This window comes from Dermacentor variabilis, chromosome 3 (assembly GCF_050947875.1).
Source record: "Dermacentor variabilis isolate Ectoservices chromosome 3, ASM5094787v1, whole genome shotgun sequence".
Taxonomy (NCBI): Eukaryota; Metazoa; Arthropoda; class Arachnida; order Ixodida; family Ixodidae; genus Dermacentor; species Dermacentor variabilis.
This window is the reverse complement of record NC_134570.1, coordinates 113020932-113040744: the sequence shown is the minus strand read 5'-3', so window position 1 is coordinate 113040744 and position 19813 is coordinate 113020932. Positions and strand designations below refer to the sequence as shown.

The 19813-nt window shown below is 47.9% G+C and overlaps 1 protein-coding gene and 4 non-coding genes across 5 annotated transcripts; 2 read left to right on the top strand and 3 right to left on the bottom strand.

Moving 5' to 3' along the window:
* Positions 1 to 948: 948 nt before the first annotated feature.
* On the bottom strand, positions 949 to 5226 carry LOC142576194 (uncharacterized). The gene is made up of 2 exons (XM_075686205.1): positions 4169 to 5226; positions 949 to 1610 (listed from the first exon to the last, which is right to left on the bottom strand). Exons 1-2 carry the CDS (start codon positions 5057 to 5059, stop codon positions 1263 to 1265), a joined length of 1239 nt encoding a protein of 412 aa, XP_075542320.1. The 5' UTR covers positions 5060 to 5226; the 3' UTR covers positions 949 to 1262.
* Positions 5227 to 7769: 2543 nt separating this feature from the next.
* TRNAK-CUU (transfer RNA lysine (anticodon CUU)) lies at positions 7770 to 7842 on the bottom strand. Its single transcript has one exon. It is a non-coding gene; the product is annotated as a tRNA-Lys (tRNA).
* A 1394-nt stretch (positions 7843 to 9236) lies between these two features.
* On the top strand, positions 9237 to 9309 carry TRNAK-CUU (transfer RNA lysine (anticodon CUU)). The gene has a single exon. It is a non-coding gene; the product is annotated as a tRNA-Lys (tRNA).
* Positions 9310 to 15631: 6322 nt separating this feature from the next.
* Positions 15632 to 15704, bottom strand: TRNAA-AGC (transfer RNA alanine (anticodon AGC)). Its single transcript has one exon. It is a non-coding gene; the product is annotated as a tRNA-Ala (tRNA).
* A 3443-nt stretch (positions 15705 to 19147) lies between these two features.
* TRNAK-CUU (transfer RNA lysine (anticodon CUU)) lies at positions 19148 to 19220 on the top strand. Its single transcript has one exon. It is a non-coding gene; the product is annotated as a tRNA-Lys (tRNA).
* The last annotated feature ends 593 nt before the right edge of the window (positions 19221 to 19813 follow it).

The following is a 19813-nucleotide window of genomic DNA, read 5'->3' as shown; positions in this document are numbered from 1 at the left end:
TATATATATATATATATATATATATATATATATATATATATATATATATATATATATATGTATATATGTATATATATATCTGTCATACCTTGTCTTTCATTCTTTGCAAAGTTATTCCTCAAAAATTTACCGGCAGCCCACAAATTTAAAAATCAGAAACGCCGACAGCGCATATCTTTTATGTGAGCTCCTTCTCAGACTGAAATATTAAAATTTGGAGGACGGTTAAGCTTCGCCTTTAAGAGTGGAACGTAATAGCGTTCAATGACCCCTTACAGCTCTTCATGCTTCCCGGGAACTGCAGCTTATGTAACCGCAATGTTTACCGCGAAATGCTGGCTGCGAAAGCGATTCACGAAGGCGATCGAGCTTTCTTGTAGAAAGGCGGCCTCTTGCGTGAGTCGATCTATTATTGTTTCGCACTTTCAGTCTGAGAAGAGCTAACATAAAGGACATGCACTGTCCGTGTTTTTATTTCTTTCATTACGTTTGTTTGTGGGGTGCCGTTCTAAAAATTCCGAGGAATAACTTTGTAAAGAATGAAATAGGAGGTATGAACAACTTTGGTGGTAGACAAGTGATAGAGCAAGCGTGGTTCGGAAATTGGTTAGAAATACTTTTTGCCGAGGCGACATCCAACGCTGGACGCCGACACGGGATCCTCAACGCAATCGCGTTAAAGAGGGCGAACCATAAGAGAAGATCGACCCACGCAAGAGGCCACGTTTCTACCAGAAAGCTTGCCTTCGTGCATAGCGTTCGCCGCCAGCGTTTTCCAGTAAACGCTGCGGTTACACAAGCTGCAGTTGCCGCGAAGCATGAAAAGCAGTCCGGGGTTATTGAATGCTGTCGCGTTCCACAGCTTAAGCGCCCTCCACATTTTTTTTTTAACACAAAGGGGGAAATTAGAGTGCGTTCGGCTCACAATACATATATAAAAGGACAGAGCCAAAGAATATCGTTCGTTTATCTGGCGATGGCGGGGGTGGTGACAAAGGTGAACGTGACGTGAGGCGACGTTGCCAGGCCGGCGCACACACACCAATCGTATATCGTCAAAGAACATCACCGACGAATACACGAACGAAGAATGGGGAAGGCGGACATCAGAAGAAAAATCAAACGCATTCTTTATGCGCGAAGCCGTTACGCGATCGGCATTAAGCACAAAACGAAACAAACCGGCGTGATGCGCCTCTAAAATAAAGTCCCTATAGGGAAAGAAGGCCCCCGCCTGGCGTGACGTGGCATATATGCGCGCACTAACGGCGCTGCACGTCAGAGAGCGCGGCCGAAAGTGCACGTGACTCGCTTCCCGGGGACAGCAGCCTCGGGGGCGAAATGACGGGCAGGTTGAGCACGAGCCACCAGGTGTGGTGGCAGCACGAGTCCACGTGCACCTGGCCGATGCGACAGGCCTCGACGATGATGACGGCCGTCATCACCAGCAGCGCGGCGCAGTCGCTCTGGCGGCCCGACACCTCGTCGAGCACCAGGTGCGAGACGGCGAGCGACAGGCACGCGTCCAGGACGTACACGAAGAGGTTGACCACGCCGTGGTGCTCCAGACTGCGCGCCTTGGTCAGGGCGAAGAGGTACGCGAAGCTCACCTGGGAAGATTGGCGCAAAAAAGATCGCCGAGGAATCAGAACGGAAGCGAGCGAGGAAAAGAAGGCTTGCTTCGCTGAAAGTGCAAAGCGTCGATGGCAAAAGATGTAGCGCGTTGTCGCGGGAGTAATCCAAACGCGGCAAGTGTGTTTGCAGGAAGAAGGAAGACTCGAAGTGGCTCCAGAATTGAGTAAACCGGAGCCAACGAGTCGACCTGAGGATTTCATCTTCGTCAGGACTATGACGAAGTGTCGTGGCGCGACGCCGGCTTCTGGTTGAGGCACCTGTTGTTCACCCCACTGTTTAATATAAGTAAACACTAGCGATGTTTAGCGCAGAAATAATAGGCACGCACTATAGGTAGCAGCTTGCCAACAATGTCTTGCCTCACTTCTCGCTATAGCGGCACCGTCCTCCTCGCTCCTGGTTTGTTGTTGTCGGGTGCGCCGTTGGCCAACTGCCGGGCAACAATGACATCGACCCACTAGCCCAGTTTTCAACCTTTCTCAAGCCCTCTTACATGCTGCCCACCTGTTCCTTTCGGCGGTCCTATACCCTAAGCCGTCCCACTGCCGGCATCGAAGGTGCGACTGCTTAAAATTAGCGCCCTGAAACACTTCTGAACAAATCAGTTGATTCTAATCACCGAGTGTCTCTGTTTAACGTGGGAAAATTTTCAATAGGTGATAAGCCATCTGCTTACATCCCAACTAGGAATTTTGTGCGACATGCCCAATGCACCTATAACATTGGACTACCTTCGCTATAGCTTCGAACGTACACTTTATTGTTCACGAGTTTAGTCTTGCTAAGTCCAGTGGTTGGAACGTGGTGAAGCTCGATAAAAATCATAATTAGCCGAAGTTTTTAACTTCCTATATGGTCACCAAAACACCTACCAGATATATTACTACGTCTCTCTTATCGTGTAGCGCATATATGGTATATGCAGCATTGGGCTTGAAAGACGAAGGAATGACCGGTTTTAGGCTTTGGAACGTCGGCACTGCCTCCAAGTATATACTGTGCAACAACAACACCGGTTCTCGGTAACACACTCCTTTTCGGTCAACATTATTTCCAGCACTTCCGGTAATTATAAAGTTCAAGTGGCAGTCTGAGGCATACCTTCCGAAGAGTGTGTCTTAACCTAACCGCGTAAAAGCTTTATATTTTACAGAAAATAAAATATAAAACAGCAATATTCTATCGTGATCAGTGGTCCGTCTGCTATACATGTACAAGATCCACAAAACTACATTTCTGGGCGTGTACCAGCCTTCTCTCTCGCCGCTGTGGTACTATAATGCCAGGAGAACTTTCGCTCTTTCTTTGTTTTGCCGGCAACACCAGCTCCTCCATCAGGTACCTTCTCACGTTCCTGGAGGACACGGGGCTGTCGTGCAACTTGTGAATGCGCCGCCTGGCTACAGCTGTCAAACATGGGCTCTGTGACCGCCTCGGACTTTTCTCCCCTTCCCCAAGGCGCTGAGCCGTGCTCCCTAAAGGGTTGCAGAAAATAGCGCTTATTTCTCTCGACAATCACTTTCTCTCTCTCTCTTTCTTTGCATAATGTGCTTTGCTCAACGCTTGATTCCCACAGCCGTCATCCTCCCCGTTAAATAATCGTCATGCCGCGGCGTCCGTCAGGAGAGAACGTTTACAGGCGACGTTGGCCGATGCGTCCGGTGCCCCGTTTTACGGCGAAGCTGTGTATGGCTAGGGCCCCGTGTCACAGAAAATCCGGCGTTAGCGTCCCGCGTCGACCGTTTTGTGAGCGACAAATAGTCCGGAACCGTGCATAATCAGGCAGGTCCGTGTAGCGCAGAGACGATGAACCAATGAAATTTCTCAAGTAAAATGCGTCAGAAAAATCGGGAAGTACGACTTACACACTTAGCGGCGTACGACTTACGCCGCTAACACACCTTCGGTCGTTGCCTCACACACCCGCCTTAACCCCCTCTCTCAATTAGAACCCTATGCTCATATATACTATGCCGAGGAAAGCATATGTCGCCTTCAAAAAGACAAGTCCACTTCTCGAAACGTTCGTTCCCGCTTTCACTTTGTTATTGTTTTGCTCACTGACACAACCTACAGACATGATAGCATCTCATTGCAATGTGAATGTACGAAAAAACATAATTCTATTAAGCGGAAACTGAAACGCAAACCCCTTTTCCAGAGTTTTTACCATTCATAGAGCGGCGCGCCCAGTTCCTTGTAACACCGTCCTGATGGCGCTCGCCTGCGCGCATCCGCGGCCCGCGCAATAAGCCGCGCTTCTACCAGAAAGCTCGTCTTGGCGTCTTGGAAGTAGGACGATGACACGGAAGAAAACATTAACGCAAATGCAGACACAGCGCAAGACACAAGCGCCGTGTCTGTGCGTTCACGTTTTCTTCAGCGTCCTTGTCTTGCTCGCGTTCGTCTGCCATTCCAAGACGATGTACCAGCAATAACAAGCCCGCAGTGCGACACCGTATAGTCGTTCGCCGAACGCTGCCCGTCTGTACCGCGCCGGACGCGAATTCACGCCCCGGCCGTTCGCCCATACCTGCGCCAGGAACACCATGGCGCCCATGTCGAGGTCGTCGTACAGGGCGCGCATGTTGTCGAAGAACACGACCAGCACGCAGGACGCGATGAGGCTGACGAACGAGAAGTGGAACTCCTGCACCACGCTGGGCAGGTGCCACGTGGCGTCGTTGAAGTGGCTCACCGCGGCGCGCAGCACCGAGGCCGTGAGCGTGAGCGCGCAGCCGGCCGCGAAGCGGCGCGCCGACGTGGGGTCCGAGGCGCGGTACTGCTTCGAGTAGCCCAGCAGGCACAGCGCGAGCGCGGCCATGCACAGCGGCAGCACGCGACCCACGGTGGCCCCCTCGCGGCTGGCGCACTCCGGCAGCACCGCCAGCACGGGCCCCAGGCTGCTCACGGTGTACGCGTCGATCACGGTCAGGAACCGCAGCGAGAAGAGGCGCGCGAAGTGCGCGCCGGTCATGGCGACGCTGCGCACGAACAGCAGCGACTGGGCGGCCAGCGGCCCGTAGGGCTCGGCGACGCCCGACATGAGCGTCATGCTCCCGACGAAGATGCCCAGCGAGAAGTGGAACAGCAGCTTGGGCGTCGCGATGGACGGGTTCACCTTGAACATCACGTCCAGCATCACCCAGAAGAGGGAGGCGCTCGAGGCGAGCAGCGACGCGTCCCAGGAGAAGGTGGACGTGCTGCGCTCCTCTTCCTGGAGCTCGCCCGCGGTCTCCGCGGTCAGGAAGGGCCGCCGCGCCACGGTCACCTCGGACACCGCGGCCGTCATCTCGGTGGCGATGCTGCGCCGGACAGATTGGTACAGGCGGGAAGCCCTGGAGCTGCGGGAGGCCGACTCCGTGGGAGGCCTGGACAGCCGCGACGTCGATTCCGATACCCTCCTGGGCGGCGAGTGCGACATCTTCGACCTGCCGACGGGGTTGCTCGGAGGTACTCGGCGGACGTGAAGGACCGGTGCGGCAGCGTTGGCTTTCTCGAGGCTCGCGAAGGGCTCGGAAAGGCGCCTTCGACTTTACGCAAGTAGAGCAGCTACGCATGGAACACGATGTGAGGGCTAGCGCAAAGCACGCGGCGCGGGTCACGTGCACTCGCTCTTCTTTAATTCTTCTTCTTCCCCTACTGTAAACTGGCGATCAGGGGTGGTTATACGTAGGTGGCACTGCCACTGATTCGCACCATTACCGAGGCCAAGATAGTATAGTATCGCGTTGTAGGCTAGTAAACGTTTAGTATAGGAGATGGTGCCATCGCGGCACTTACCTTGTCAACATCAAAAGAAAGTAAATGACACCTTAGTGGGGCACCCATTTCCGGAAAAAAAAAAGGAGAAATGAAAGCATCCGAGCACCAGAAAAAAAAAAAAGAAAATATTGCTCCACAGGCATACTTATGACCTCGAGAGAACACTAGTAAGGAAAGTAAGTAGCACGTTGATTAAATGAAAAATATATTTGTCGATACTCCGCATTGGATCTTTGTCTTTTTATCGAACATGTTGCACCACAAACACTGTTATTTAGACTTGTTCAATGTGAGGGGAGAAACGTATTGAACGACAGACCGCATCTCGTCGGGAGTTGCGAGACACAACTGCTGCGACCTGTATAAAGGGGTACAGTAACTGCAAAACTGCGGAACGGCCGCAGCGTTGCAAAATACGCAGAGTTGCATTAGGCCACAGTCCCGCTTAACTTACATTCTGCTTTCGTGTAGCGCACGGCACCAAAGACTTCGTACTGTTTCATATAATAAAACGCGCTTTCAATCAAGCAATCTCCAATTTCGAGCTGTACAACAGGGTATGTGAGTATACTTATATGACCTACCGTACATACCAGACAGCTACCGCAAGTGTATACCTGAGAGTGGTTGTCGATCGCCAGCTCCCCATGTAACGCTCCGTCAAGGCGCCCTACTGCCAGCGCAGCAACACTTCCATGAGTCAGAGAACAGCTGCACGGCGGGTCTCGCGTCCCTGCACGGGTTCGGCCGTGTTATTCGAGAGGTGGACTACCGGTAACGACTAAACGGGGCGGCAACAATGCCACCTAGCCTGCTAGAGCTAATCGGCTTTATTATGAGCTAGCTATTGACGTCCTAGAATTTCGCACACACGCATCTTGTCAAGTCACGCATGCCTCTTTGTGACGCGCTGTGCGATCATTCGCACTGCACCCCCCCCCCCTTCCCTCTTTAATTTTTTTTTGTTTCTCGTGTAAGCATGGTTAGCGAAATGGGTTTGCTGCCTTTGCGCGTGACTCACGTCCGAAAGAGCGCAGGGGTTTTTTTTGTTTTTGTTCTCTAGAAGGTGGCGATCACAGCCGGCTGCTTGCTTGTTTGTGCACGCCGTAGTTTAATCTGCGTGCTATTCTGACGGCAAGAAAGGCTGCAATCCTAGCTGTGGCACGCGAAAGACTCTGCGCCTGGCGAGCGCGCTTAAATTTCCGCGTAATCGGGAAAGCGAACGCATAGCGTGCGTCTCCGGCAGATAGAAGAGATGGCAAACGTACGTACAAGACACCAGGAAATGAGCCAAACAACATCGCAATGTCCACACGAACTATCCGATCTGCATGACTTTCCTACGCTCTTAAACAAAACTACGCCCTTTGAATCGTATCTTGCCACACGACAATAATCGTCATCTTTCTTTCCTTTCTTTAACGCTGCGAGCTCGGTATACTTCCAAGTCACGAACGGCATGCGCGTCATCAGCATGACGGTGCATTTCTCGACAGGAAAGTATCGAGCGCAGCATTTTCAAGACAGGAAGCGCAAGCAAGACAGGTTACGGTTATCGTTGTGTAGCAAGATACGACCCAAAGGGTGCAGTATATTTGTTTGGGTGTGCACCCGCAACTCTCGCTCAGTGCCTGTGTCGTTGCGATGCAGAGCCCGAGGTGAGCGCGGGATCAATCCCGGCCGTGATGGCCGAATATTTTCTTTTAATGAGAGAGAGCAGCAGATCTCCTGTAGTGCGCAAAGTTCTTTCTGCACATTTCGTTAGTTAACAAGCGAGCCCCGCTGCAATATTTACCGCCGTTTGAGATAATTGTACTGCTATTCCGGCTTGTTTTGTGCTGGTGATATTTATTGGAACCGTTTATGTTGTATGATTCACCATAAACTGTCGAGATGAATGTAGAAGTGTTTATGTGGTCACTATTTATATCATAATCGTCAGACAGTACCTGGAGTAGCATGACAGGCAATCAGCCAGGCTAACATCTCCAGCGTATCATTAAAGTTTGTATCTTTCTCTCTTTGCTCTTATGCGGCGGATTACGAATTATGTATACCCACGCTTCGTATTTTTCTAGTCTTCGAATTTTCACTTCTCAGCTCTTGACAATAGATACTGCTTAACATTTACGCATGCCGCACCTGCTAGAAATTATGTTTTCTTCCTGCAATTTGTATTTATTTTGAAATATGCAACGTATACTTCATCCTCGTGCAGAAATCTGTGACGTGGGTTACAGTGATAGTAAACACAGAAATGTAGATGAAGTAATCAGTCAATAACACATGGACTTCATTTTTTGTTAATCAGCATAATAACCGAAACAAAAAATTACGAAATACAATAACGTGCAAAAAAAAATAAAATACGCCCAACGTGGGGCTCGAACCCACGACCCTGAGATTAAGAGTCTCATGCTCTACCGACTGAGCTAGCCGGGCGACGAGTCAAGCACAAATTTCGGGACATGTTGTCACGCGATACATTAGCGCGAAAGTTTTGAACCAGGTTGATTAGGTCATGAGAGACACCCAACGTCACGCGCAAAGCGCTGTTGCAACAGATAAACTGTCACGTTCCAGTGCGATCGGTGCAATAGTAATACGAAATACCGACCGCCGTGCGGGCCAGTGTGGTTGCACACTTTAACAAAAATGGAGGGCGTTTAAAATGACCATTAACGAGACACTGGAGATACGCGAGCTACAGATAGGGTAGCGCCATCTTGTGGCAATGTGTTCAACTACGGCGCACAGAGCACGGCCTCCGAGATAGCGCATTGGCTGATCTCGCTTCCCTTTACTCCCTTCTCTTCCCATGCCCTCTTTTCTTTTTTCTCCCGAATAGTGTGTTCAAGAACTCTGGTTTAGAGCACCGCACGGGAGGTTTTTTTCAGGCCCGGGTCCGACCCGAATCCGACTGAAAGTGTCATGCACTGGCCCGGTCATTCCAAACCTGACCCGTATCCGGCCTGTCTGAAAGGTTAAAAAGAAAGCCGGAAAAGAAACGAAAAAAGAAAAGAATATTTATCCTCTGTTAACTATGCTCACGCGTTGGATGTGTGATATGAATGCCCGTACTACACTTTCCAATTAGTTGTACGGCAATATACAGGGTGTTTCACGTAACTTTAGCCAAACATTAAAAATGTGCAAATGCCACGTAGGCAGTGGCGGATCCAGGGTGGGGGCGATTTTATCTGCCCTACTGCAACCTTTTGAAATGAAATGTTCCAAACGTTTTTGGTTTCTTCCCTGCATTATTTTCGTTAGTGAAGAGCTTAAGTGCGAATTGTACTTTCGTTTTCTGTCTCCTTACAGTTATTAGTTTTAGTGCTACTAGAAGGTTTGACCATGGCCACCGATGTCAATAACTTTTTTTCAAACTGGTCACATGGTTGTCTGCAAGATGTCGATAAAAAAAAGACACTAAGGGATGCAACTAGCTGAGAACACACCATGACCATTTGGTTACATACCGCCCCTAACTCCACCCCCCCCCCCCCCCCTTGATCCGCCCGCACGTGGGCAGATCGAACCAAGGTAATGTTGTGTGCCGTGGCTTGGAGATATTAAGTTTATATTTTGCATATCACCTAATTATATAATTAGTTTCAAATAATTAATGAGCTTCTCAATTTTTATAGTTAGATTAAAAGGTGCCAATGAGAAAATTGTAGAGGGGCATGAAAAAACTCCCTATACAGCTTTCTCTTCCTCAATACGTTCTGCATAAGAGTTTTTCCGAGTGTGAAAGAAACTCGCAAATACACGCAAAATTGCCGTTCGAATGGTCACTCGAGGCAAGTCCCAAAGTTAACGTAAAAAAAACCGTCGCCCGGCTAGCTCAGTCGGTAGAGCATGAGACTCTTAATCTCAGGGTCGTGGGTTCGAGCCCCACGTTGGGCGTGTTTTTTTAAATACATTTAAGATGCACTAGCAAAAATGTAGCCCATGTGTTATTGATTGATTACTTTATTTATGCACATTTCTATGTTGGGAATCTTGATTTATTTCACGTTTCTGGAAATCGCCATCCTACCTCACTGAGAAATGACAGCAAAAAACAGCAGAGCAAGGCATTTGATCTCACAGCATCAGCCCCTCGGTTCCAGGCTATGGGTTCCAGTGTGCGTGCATATTCCTGTTTATATAACCTCGCACCGCCTCCGGCAGGTGGGGGCGCAGCAGGACGACGCGGTTACACACTAAGCTGCCTGGGTTTCTCTCGTCGTGAGCATGCTCGTTCACAGCAGTGTACGCGCCTGACTAAAGCGAATGCTAATTGAGCCGGGAGCGGACGCACAGGTGTAAACAAGTAAGTACATGCGACGCGCATCTCCTAGCTATGCACACGCGCACACGTCTTCAACAATTCCTGCCGTCGTTCTCTCTCGCCCGTTCCTATGCAGCGGCACAATAATACAGGGTGGCGGCGGGAATTATCGCAGCCGTACTTGCTACCAGGCTGCGTAACAACCGGAGTCCAAGCGTCAGGAACGCTTGATGCTCTCGGCAAGATAGAGCGTCTCGCTAGCCTGTCCCATGGGCGGGGTACCTGGCGCCCCTGGGTGTGGCAGCCTTGAATCAAAGCGAAGTCTGTGCCACGTGCGAGCGATACGGCTTCATCGAGATCCAGCAGTGCTTGACTTATTGTTGAGTGATCATTGTTCCCTTGTTACTTGTCATCATTAGATGCATCTAGCATATCGCGACTATATGTAATAAAATCATAGGTAGGGTACCTGTGCGTGATAAATATTGTTATAAGTAGACACATAGCGTATCGGGCAAGCCACGGCCACAGAAGACTCGGGCGGAGCTGCCATAACACTGCGTTACACAAGGTAGTTTGTGTTATTGATACCGTGCTCCCAGTATACTGCAATCAGAATAAGATAAATCACTAATGAGTACCCCACGTTGCATTCACGTTTACCGAATTATATACAAGTCATGAATTATTTTCTACTCACCAGGCGTAAGCTTGCTTAATGTTTGTCAACCCAGGGTGAACCTAGCGGCCGGGAATTCTTCAAATGAGACACCTCTTGTCCATTGCATCATTTTCCAAACACACCGGTTGTTTCACGTAATAAGAATCAAACATGGAAAAAAAAGAATGCAGCAGATCCAACGAGTTGGAATCTATATATAGCAAAGCTTTGTGTGTGTGCATAAAAAGCGGGTACACGAGCTTGTGTTTATTGAATGTGCGCACAGGGCGACACGGAAGGCTTTATTCAGGCATTATATGGAGAGGCTCATGCAATAACGCCGCGGATGCGCGCAGGCGAGCGCCGTCTGGGGGTGGTGCAAGGAATTCAGCGGCGCGCTCGGCGTGCGTACTCCGCTGTGATTGGTTGCCCTATTCGGCGACAGCCAAGCCGCAGCTCTCACTGTCGCGAAACCCGGCGAGATTAGCAAAGAAAAGCATCGCTCTGGGTGTCGCTTATCGCCCGGCGACACACGCCACCCATTCCTGAAATGCTCCTTTCTGCAAGTGCCGGCAGGCGGCGACACAAGGTTATACTTGTGCAGCAGCTGCCAGTTTTATAGAGCAGCAGCTCCCAGGTGTATTTTATGCGGATGACATTGTGCTGCCAGCTAACAAGCAAAGTGATTTGCAACGTCGGGCTGATATCTGTGGACAGGAAGGCAACAATTTAGGTTTGAAATGTAGGGTTATAAAATCGGGTGTTATGGTATTCAATGAAAACAGTGAACAGACAGTGGAGATACAAGGCCAGGAAATACCTCGGGTAACAGAATATAAATAGATTGGTATATGGATAAATGAAGATAATAGATATATGGAAACACAGGAAAAAACAATAACAGTGAAGCGGAAGAGAAATTCAGCCATAATTAAGCACAGAGCGCTATGAGGATACAATAGGTACGAAGTCCTCCGATGTATGTGGAAAGGTGTAATGGTCCCGGGGCTTACTTTTGGAAATGTAGCTGTTTGCTTTAAATCAGGGTTACATCAGCACTCAATGGGAACCAAAGGTAAGTGGGACGACTCGCATTAGACGCTCACGGGAAAACTACAAATGAAGCTGTGCAGGGTGATATGGGCTGGACCATACTTGAAGTTAGGGAAGGTCACAGTAAAATTGAGTATGAAGAACAACTGAGGAATATGGAAGAAAGTAAATGGGCTAGGAGAGTGTTGAAGTATCTGTACAAAAAAAAAAAAAAGAAGATTGATTCCCAGTGGAGGAAAAGCAGTAGGAAGTTTACTAGCTAGTATGCGGCCTGTAAGGTGGGCAACACAGCAACAAAGGGCGTCAAGGGGGAAAGTCAGAGAGGCTGAAATAATCTCATGGGTGGTGGCAATGGAAAAGAAACCTGCCATGAGTAACTACTTAAGAGGAAAAAACAATATCAGGAAAGAAACCATTTATGATAACTCAAAGAGAAGCTCATTAATTTTCGAAGCGAGATCGGGATGCCCTAGAACACGCACCTATAAAGCGAGATATAAGAAGGAAGAAGAAGCATGTGCTTGCTGCGGTAAAGCTAGTAAAACTATGGAGCATGTGAGTGAGTGAGTGAAACAACTTTATTTGGTCCACTATACAGACGTAAGCGAACTCCACGTCACCTGGCTAGGCGTTTATTAGAATGTGAAGATGTCTACCCAGCGGTCGATTTAGGCACCACTGGCCTCCTTGAAGCCCTTGGGTTCAGCGGGAGCAGTGGTAAAGTAAACATGTCCGCAATAGGCATTAGTAAGAGGCGATTGGAGGATTGGTGGAAGAAAAGTAGGGAAACGACAAAAGACGGAGACGTACAAAAGCACAGCTCGCAATAGGGATAAGAAAAATTGGGTGTGTAGTTCATAGCGTTTATTTTTTCTTTTTTTATTGTTGAACCTAGATAGGACATTAGGCAGTATAATAGCAAGAGCTTGATGGCGCAACCTACCGCCCCGTTCCAAAGGGGACGCTCATAACATCCATCCACCATCCATCCATGCGCTGTCGCGGCACCGGCGGGCATCCCCATAAACGAAGGCAAACTTGCACTTTTAAGACAAAGCTTTCTTTGCATCTTCCTCGGACTTGCCCACTGCAGCTGCTGTTGCTGCTGCTGTCTGGCACACCACGTCAGGGGCCGTTCAGAGAGTGTGCATACATGACAGGAGGGAGGCAGAGAGGAAAGGCGACGTGAGAAACTCGTTTCGACCCCACCGCGTCGAATGTGGACAATGTGCTCTGGAGCTTCCTGGGCGTCGCCACATTAATTAGCCTCTTGACAGCTGTAACCATTCGTGACCCTCCTCAAAAACATCGCAGAAACTGCAGCGCTTGCCTTTTTGCTAACATGAGAGTCCAGAGGGGACGTAGATAGAACTGTAGAGAGCTGGGGGGAGAACAAGCAGTTCCCATACAAGGAGGGGAGGGGTAGGGAAAAGGTGACGTGAGAATGCACCGCAACGCTACTAGCCACTACAAAACGTTAGCGGTGGCGGGAAACTGCATAAACTTAACTTCAAGGTAATGTACAGTACGTTTTTGCTGTTTCTGAAAAATAAACATAATGCAAATATGTAAAACGGAAAACTTACGCAGGGCGTGCCGAAGCAAAGCCGTATTAATTAAAGCGCAACGCAGGGTCCAGGTGACACTACGGAAGCGATCGCATGTCAAATCAACACTTCTGTCCCCGACGCAGTAGCTTTGCGGCTATGGCATTGATCAACATCGCACAACATCGCCTCAAGCAAACACCTCTCCCTGTGTGTTCTGTATGCACTACGCAGACAAACAGCAGCGGTGCACGCAAGGTAACGCCTACCATCAACTCACGATTCTCGTATTAGACTAAACGCTGAAGAAATTAAACTTTCGCCATCAACGTCACCGGTAATTATCGTCAATCAAAGCAATCAGCACAGAAAGCTTGGCTTACATCAATTCCCACAGTGAGTGGAAGCTGCGAAATTCTTTTCTTAACAACCAGGCAACTAACGGTGGTAAGCGTTACACTGAACGACGCAGACTCCAAAATGCGATCCTACTGCAAAATTTGAGCACGAACAGTGCAGCGGTAAGCGTAAAATATTTTTTTAAAATACGGTAAGCGAAATATGCAGGTCCCTGTACTTCTCTCTCTTTTTCTTTTTCTTTTTGTATTCCCGTGTGACCGGAGCGCACTGGTGGGCTGTCACTGCTATCACATTCGTGTGATGACAGCACAGTCTGTGGTGCTGGACTCTCACATAATCTAACAGGAGAAAATGTGCTTCATCGTGAAATCTGAGTTCTTATTTTTCTCAACGTGGCCCACAACGTTTTAACTGACCTCTCGAATGACGAATCAACGGTAGGCAACTAGCTTAACTTCATCGATTATATCCAATGAAATAATAATCGAGAATATAGGGGAGTACTGCTAGCAGTACTCAATCTCAATAAAGGAAGGCGTCAGGCAGGGAGATACGATCTCTCCAATGCTATTCACAGCGTATTTACAGGAGGTGTTCAGAAACCTGGATTGCGAAGAATTGGGGATAAAAGTTAATGGAGAATACCTTAGTAACTTGCGATTCACTGATGATATTGCCTTGCTTAGTAACTCAGGGGACCAATTCCAATGCATGCTCACTGACCTGGAGAGGCAAAGCAGAAGAGTGGATCTAAAAATTAATTTGCAGAAAACTAATATTTAACAGTCTCGAAAGAGAACAGCAATTTGCAATAGGTAGCGAGGCACTGGAAGTGGTAAGGGAATACATCTACTTAGGGCAGGTAGCGACGGCGGATCCGGATCATGAGACGAAAATAATCAGAAGAATAAGAATGGGCTGGGGTGCGTTTGGCAGGCATTCTCAGATCATGAACCGCAGGTTGCCATTATCCCTCAAGAGAAAGGTGTATAATAGCTGTGTCTTACCAGTACTCGCCTACGGGGCAGAAACCTGGAGGCTTACGAAAAGGGTTCTACTTAAATTGAGGACGACGCAACGAGCTATGGAAAGAAGAATGATGGATGTAACGTTAAGGAATAAGAAAAGAGCAGATTGGGTGAGGGAACAAACGCGAGTTAATGACATCTTAGTTGAAATCAAGAAAAAGAAATGGGCATGAGCAGGGCATGTAATGAGGAGGGAAGATAACCGGTGGTCATTAAGGGTTACGGACTGGATTCCAAGGGAAGGGAAGCGTAGCAGGGGGTGGCAGAACGTTAGGTGGGCGGATGAGATTAAGAAGTTTGCAGGGACGACATGGCCACAATTAGTAGATGACCGGGGTTGTTGGAGAAGTATGGGAGAGGCCTTTGCCCTGCAGTGGGCGTTAACAGGATGATGATGATGATGATGATGATGATGATGACTGCCAGCAGTTATCGCATTTATGCCGGACAGTTCTGAAGCCTATTTTATATCGATAACTATTCCGAAGAAGCCGGCAAGGACTGGGAATATTCGCTCCTCCTCCCACTCTCCCCCCTCGCTTTCCCAGCCTCTGGAACTCCCGAACCCTTGGGCCACATGGCTTTTCAAGAAACTTATCGTGGAGATTCGCAAGAAGTATTTTGTTCAACACCGCGCTCCCGCTGAAATTAACACACGTTTTTATGTAAAAGTATCATGTAAAAGTATGTGCTGATTTCAATGAAATAGCCCGCTCGACATGTCGCTCTTGTTTTATTATTTAAACGTTTTAATTGTCCCTAATGCCGAAATGTGGTAGGCGGCACTGGGAATTAGTTATCTGCTTATTTGGCAGAAGACTCCAAGACGCATATGGGCTTTGCTCGTATTCTTTCTTCCTGTTTTTTTGTTTAAGAAACAATAAGCATGTAGATTTCTCAACAGAAAAAATAAATGCCTAATATAATGGCTTGTATATTAACAGAAGCAGTAAAATCTTAGCTACATTGTTTGCTTACTTTCTCGACAAGGAATACGTTTCTACATTACATGCTTACATTTTCTGTGGATGCCCAAGTTTTTAGGTTACCGCTTTGATAGTTGGTGTTCTCCGATAGGTCGCTAGATTTAACGAAAGCATCCAGTTTCGTCATCAGTAGGTAAATCGCGGTGCTGGTGGGAAAACGGATTGAGTAGACACGAAAGAAAGCTGCTAACGGCGTTGTTCGACTGGCAGGAACCGTTGCTGTTGTTTTAGTAAAATAGCGGCTTGGGCTTGCGAGGTGCATGAAAACACTACAAACCTTAAAAAAAAAAAAAAAACAGCGAAAAGAAAAAAAAAAGAAGTGGAGGTGCGGGGTATCGATCCCCGTACCTCTCGCATGCTAAGCGAGCGCTCTACCATCTGAGCTACACCCCCGACGAGGAAGCCCGTCTAAGCGGACCGGTTTTGTGAGAGGCCAAGCGGCAAACAACTGCCGCGCGTTTTCTGGACGAGTGTGTGATAGAATTTCGCTTTGACAGTGCAGATTTAAAAAGATAAAAACGCAAAAAAGGTATTTGTTCGCACGGATCAATGAAATATGCCTTCCATTTCAATCCGCGAGATTCGTCGCGCGGCAACATTTTGAACGGAGCCCTTCGAAGTGCGTGCACAGCTCGGCAAACAACTTCGCAGTTCGAGATGCTGCCAGCTATGTTCTGCTTGTTTTGCGAGAAAGGGTACCGATATGTGTTTCGCCTGTAGTCGCATCACGTGTTTTGGAGTACTAAGTAAGTAGTTAATAAGGTGAAAACGTACTTGGTCGCGTGACATATTCTATTTTCCGAATGAAATGAACAAATACTGTAAGACGAGCGGAACTAGGAATCGCAACTTGTTCCAGGTTGCTTCGGCGGATGTCGGATACGATGGATTTTGTGTGCAGGATTCCGAAGGCACAGATGACGAATGCTAACGTGACTATCAACATAGCGAATGAGAGCGTAGTACCAAAGGAAATTGTGGGAGTGTTCTCTCTCTCTCTCTCTCTCTCTCTCTCTCTCTGAGGATCCACCACGGTACCGTACCAGTGCGCGCAAGCTCGTGCGAGAACGGCTGCGAGAAAACGTTTTCTGAATTTTATATTATCGTTTATGAAAGCCCATCCATCACCTGAAACGAGTTTTGGCGTACCTCTTCTCAGGAGTACTTTTCTCAACAGCAAGGAGCTACATACACTAAGCCGTGGCGTTCGTATTGGACATTTATTTTTCTTCCTGTGGCCATGGTTGTCTCTCGCCTCCTCAGAGGCTTTGCGTGCAGCTCGTGTGTTTTTTTCTATTGTGTCGTGCAGTGGGATAAGCCGGGCCGGTCGGGTGCATGACATCCGAGATCGGGATGCGCGCACTGCTGGATCTCGGAGGTCTTTATTTCTGCCACCGAACAAGACGTCCCTGCAACTACGTTTAGTGAACGTAACCCCTCTGCGTCCCGCTGACTGTCGTCGCCATTGTACTACTGACAACCTTAGTCGCATTTTTTAAAATTCTACCCTTCGCATTTCTTCGCGCAGCCTCACAAAAATTCCACGAATCCCGACTTTTCCGTGCATGCCCGTGCACAGACAACAGTTGTAGCAGACGAACCGTATTCATAGGCAGAAGCGCGCCATTGCTATGAAAAAGAAAGTAAAAAAAAAAAAAAAAAACACTTTCTGTTGTTGCATTTGTGTTTCTATTTTTACACGTACATAAATCACTGTGTGCGCATATTCTAATAAATATAAGCTTGATAACCGGCATCATTAAAGCACAGTGTACTGTACTTTAATGATTTTCCCTTTATAACAGTGTACTGTAAATAAAGCATTTCCGACGACGTCACGTGGGAAGCCAGTCGGGTCGCAAGCTCAAGTGACATCACTATATATTTATATATTTTTTTATTCGGTCGGCTATCTGCGTGTTTCAAAAATAAGAACAAAACAAAATACATCATACATCACGGCATGTTTGAATAACACCGCAATTGTTGCGAGGGGTTTCGTGACGAAGCTTTCTAAAGGTGTCGCACAAAGAATCGACCTCGCAAAGTTCTACATTGAAGCATTGCTTCAACAGAATGCGTGTCGCTGCTCCGCTCCCTTCTGTATCCAGCGGGAGCAATACGTACCACCCGGCATGCGCAGGGATGGAGCCGCGCCAACACTCGCCCCAAAGGTATGCGCTATTATTATAGTCGTCGAGCGTCCATTCACGGCGAGCTGCCCCCCGCAGACCTCGATTCTCCGAGGCACAGCGGTGCTGTTACACCCCCCGTCATCGATTGCACGCACGGGGTACGGCGAGGTAGGGTGCAGTGAGGTACCGCCGCGGGGCCGTGCCCCCTCGAACCTCGCACCGAGGTGGTGCAGCCCGGCGTAGCGAAACTTGCACCGCCTGCATTTTATATATATATATATATATATATATATATATATATATATATATATATATATATATATATATATATATATATATATATATATATATATATACCAGCTTCAGCGCTGAACGCGACTATCAGTAACAATTTGTTCGACTTTACTCCCAGCGTTTCCATCGTTTCATCTTTTTTCTGGCTAAACCAAGGTTTTTGAGTTGTCATCGATATTTTAAAGCCTTTTGAAGTTTGAAGTGTGCCATTAAACTCGTACGTCGATTTGTGTCTGTATCTATTTCTTGGTGTAATAGTAATCAATCAGTCAATACATCAATGAAAGGTGTTTATTAAAGTGCCCAGGAACAACTTCGAGGGTGTTGGTGCTGGCGCACTACACAAAACAATGCACAGGAAGTCAAGCCACGACAAAGAACAAAGAAATGAGGCTTCTGCTCCCCCTAAAGGTACAAATAATGTCCAGCCGCGATATCCTGCTGGCGCTTCAATCGTACCTCGATTCGCAAGGGGAAAAAAATCACTGTGTGGTGGGTCTTCGGTATCAACACAATTGTTCTATGCGCAATATAGCAACCATCGAGCGGCCGTGATAGCAACTTATGAAACGTCCTTTTTCGTATTGCACGGATAAATTTTGTTTCTAAAATGAAAATGCAAGAACACCGGTAACGGGAAAATATGAATACTGATCGAATTCGACAAAGATATTCACCGATTAACAAACCTGCGACCAATGAAAGAAATAAGGACAGAAAGAAACGGAAAAGAAACGCGTGCTTTTCTTCATCGCAGTGTCATGTCCGTTCTGCAAATCGTTTTCCACTTAACTTTTCCTGCACGATCGGTACTCTTGGCCCCTCGCTCACGCCTTCATTCATATCCCCGTAGGCTAATGAAGCACGGACACAGATACAGGCAGAAAAAAAAAGGAAAGAAAAGGCATATCGGGGGGGGGGGGGGGGGGTTGCTCTCAGCGCCGGATGGCAACCGGGCGATCTGGTTCATAGAGACAGTGCAAAAATATCTGTCGCGTTTCCGTTCGTCTTCGAGCTGCAAGTCCCCAGGGCGGTTTGGTCACGTTCCGTTTTCTTTTTTTCACCGATGCGAGACTTCTCTACACCTTCTCCCCCTATCTGCCCCCTCCTCTCTCCTTTAACCTAACACGGTGCCTTTCGCGCATTCGCTCCAGCCCTGCTGCAAGGCCACCTGCACCACAACAGCCACGCTTGCTCTCCACTACGCAGAGAACAGAGAGAGAGAGAGCACCACGCGCTACCACACACGCTGTTCTCACGCGGCGACGGCCAGGTCACGTGGATAAGCGTGGCTTCGCTCCCTTCGCTTCTCTCCCTCTATCCGTCACTGTTCCTCCTTGCTCACTTTTTCCCTTGCTCTTTTGCTCCCCACCCATAATATGGCACATTTAGCTTCCTGTTCACGTCGCCCGGCTAGCTCAGTCGGTAGAGCATGAGACTCTTAATCTCAGGGTCGTGGGTTCGAGCCCCACGTTGGGCGTAAATTTTTTTTTCTTTTTTTTTTTACGACACACCGTTTTGTGCATTCTGCTTCTCAACCTTAGCGACACAGTCTGACAAGCCACTTGCGATACTGACCGAGTTGTCGAAGAGTCTTTACTGAGCGGGCAGAAACAGAAAACCAAAGAAAATAATAATATTAACTGAATAAAATAACATGAGAAAACCACAACGCTAGAACATCGGCACGTTATTCAAATTTCTTTAATGAATTGTTTTCTGTCCTTGCGTTGTTAGTTGTATTGTCTAGATCGCTCTGGCAGTTGCATATTAATGCATAATTTTCATGTTTTGTTTGCTAATACAAAAAATTTCGATGAAGTTTTTTTCTGGTTTAATAAGTATCTGATGACCCAGTAATCACTGCACGAAAGCTCATTTATTTCAGAGCGCGACAGGTAATTTATTTGGAGTCTTCTTTGTAGCGACCAGTCCAAGTTTCGTTCGAAGCAGTGGTAGATGCTGGATTACAGATATCTGTGCTCATTATAGCGCTTGGTCCAAGCATGGGACATCAACGTTTATAGATCTATAAATGTCGTGCGGCATGATCATACCATGTCTTATTGCGAC

Excerpts from the sequence above, each read along its gene's own strand:
- LOC142576194 (XM_075686205.1), bottom strand. The coding sequence starts at position 5,059 with ATGTCGCACTCGCCGCCCAGGAGGGTATCGGAATCGACGTCGCGGCTG. Across the intron at positions 1,611-4,168 it reads CCATGGTGTTCCTGGCGCAG|GTGAGCTTCGCGTACCTCTT; the intron begins GTATGGGCGAAC and ends CAATCTTCCCAG.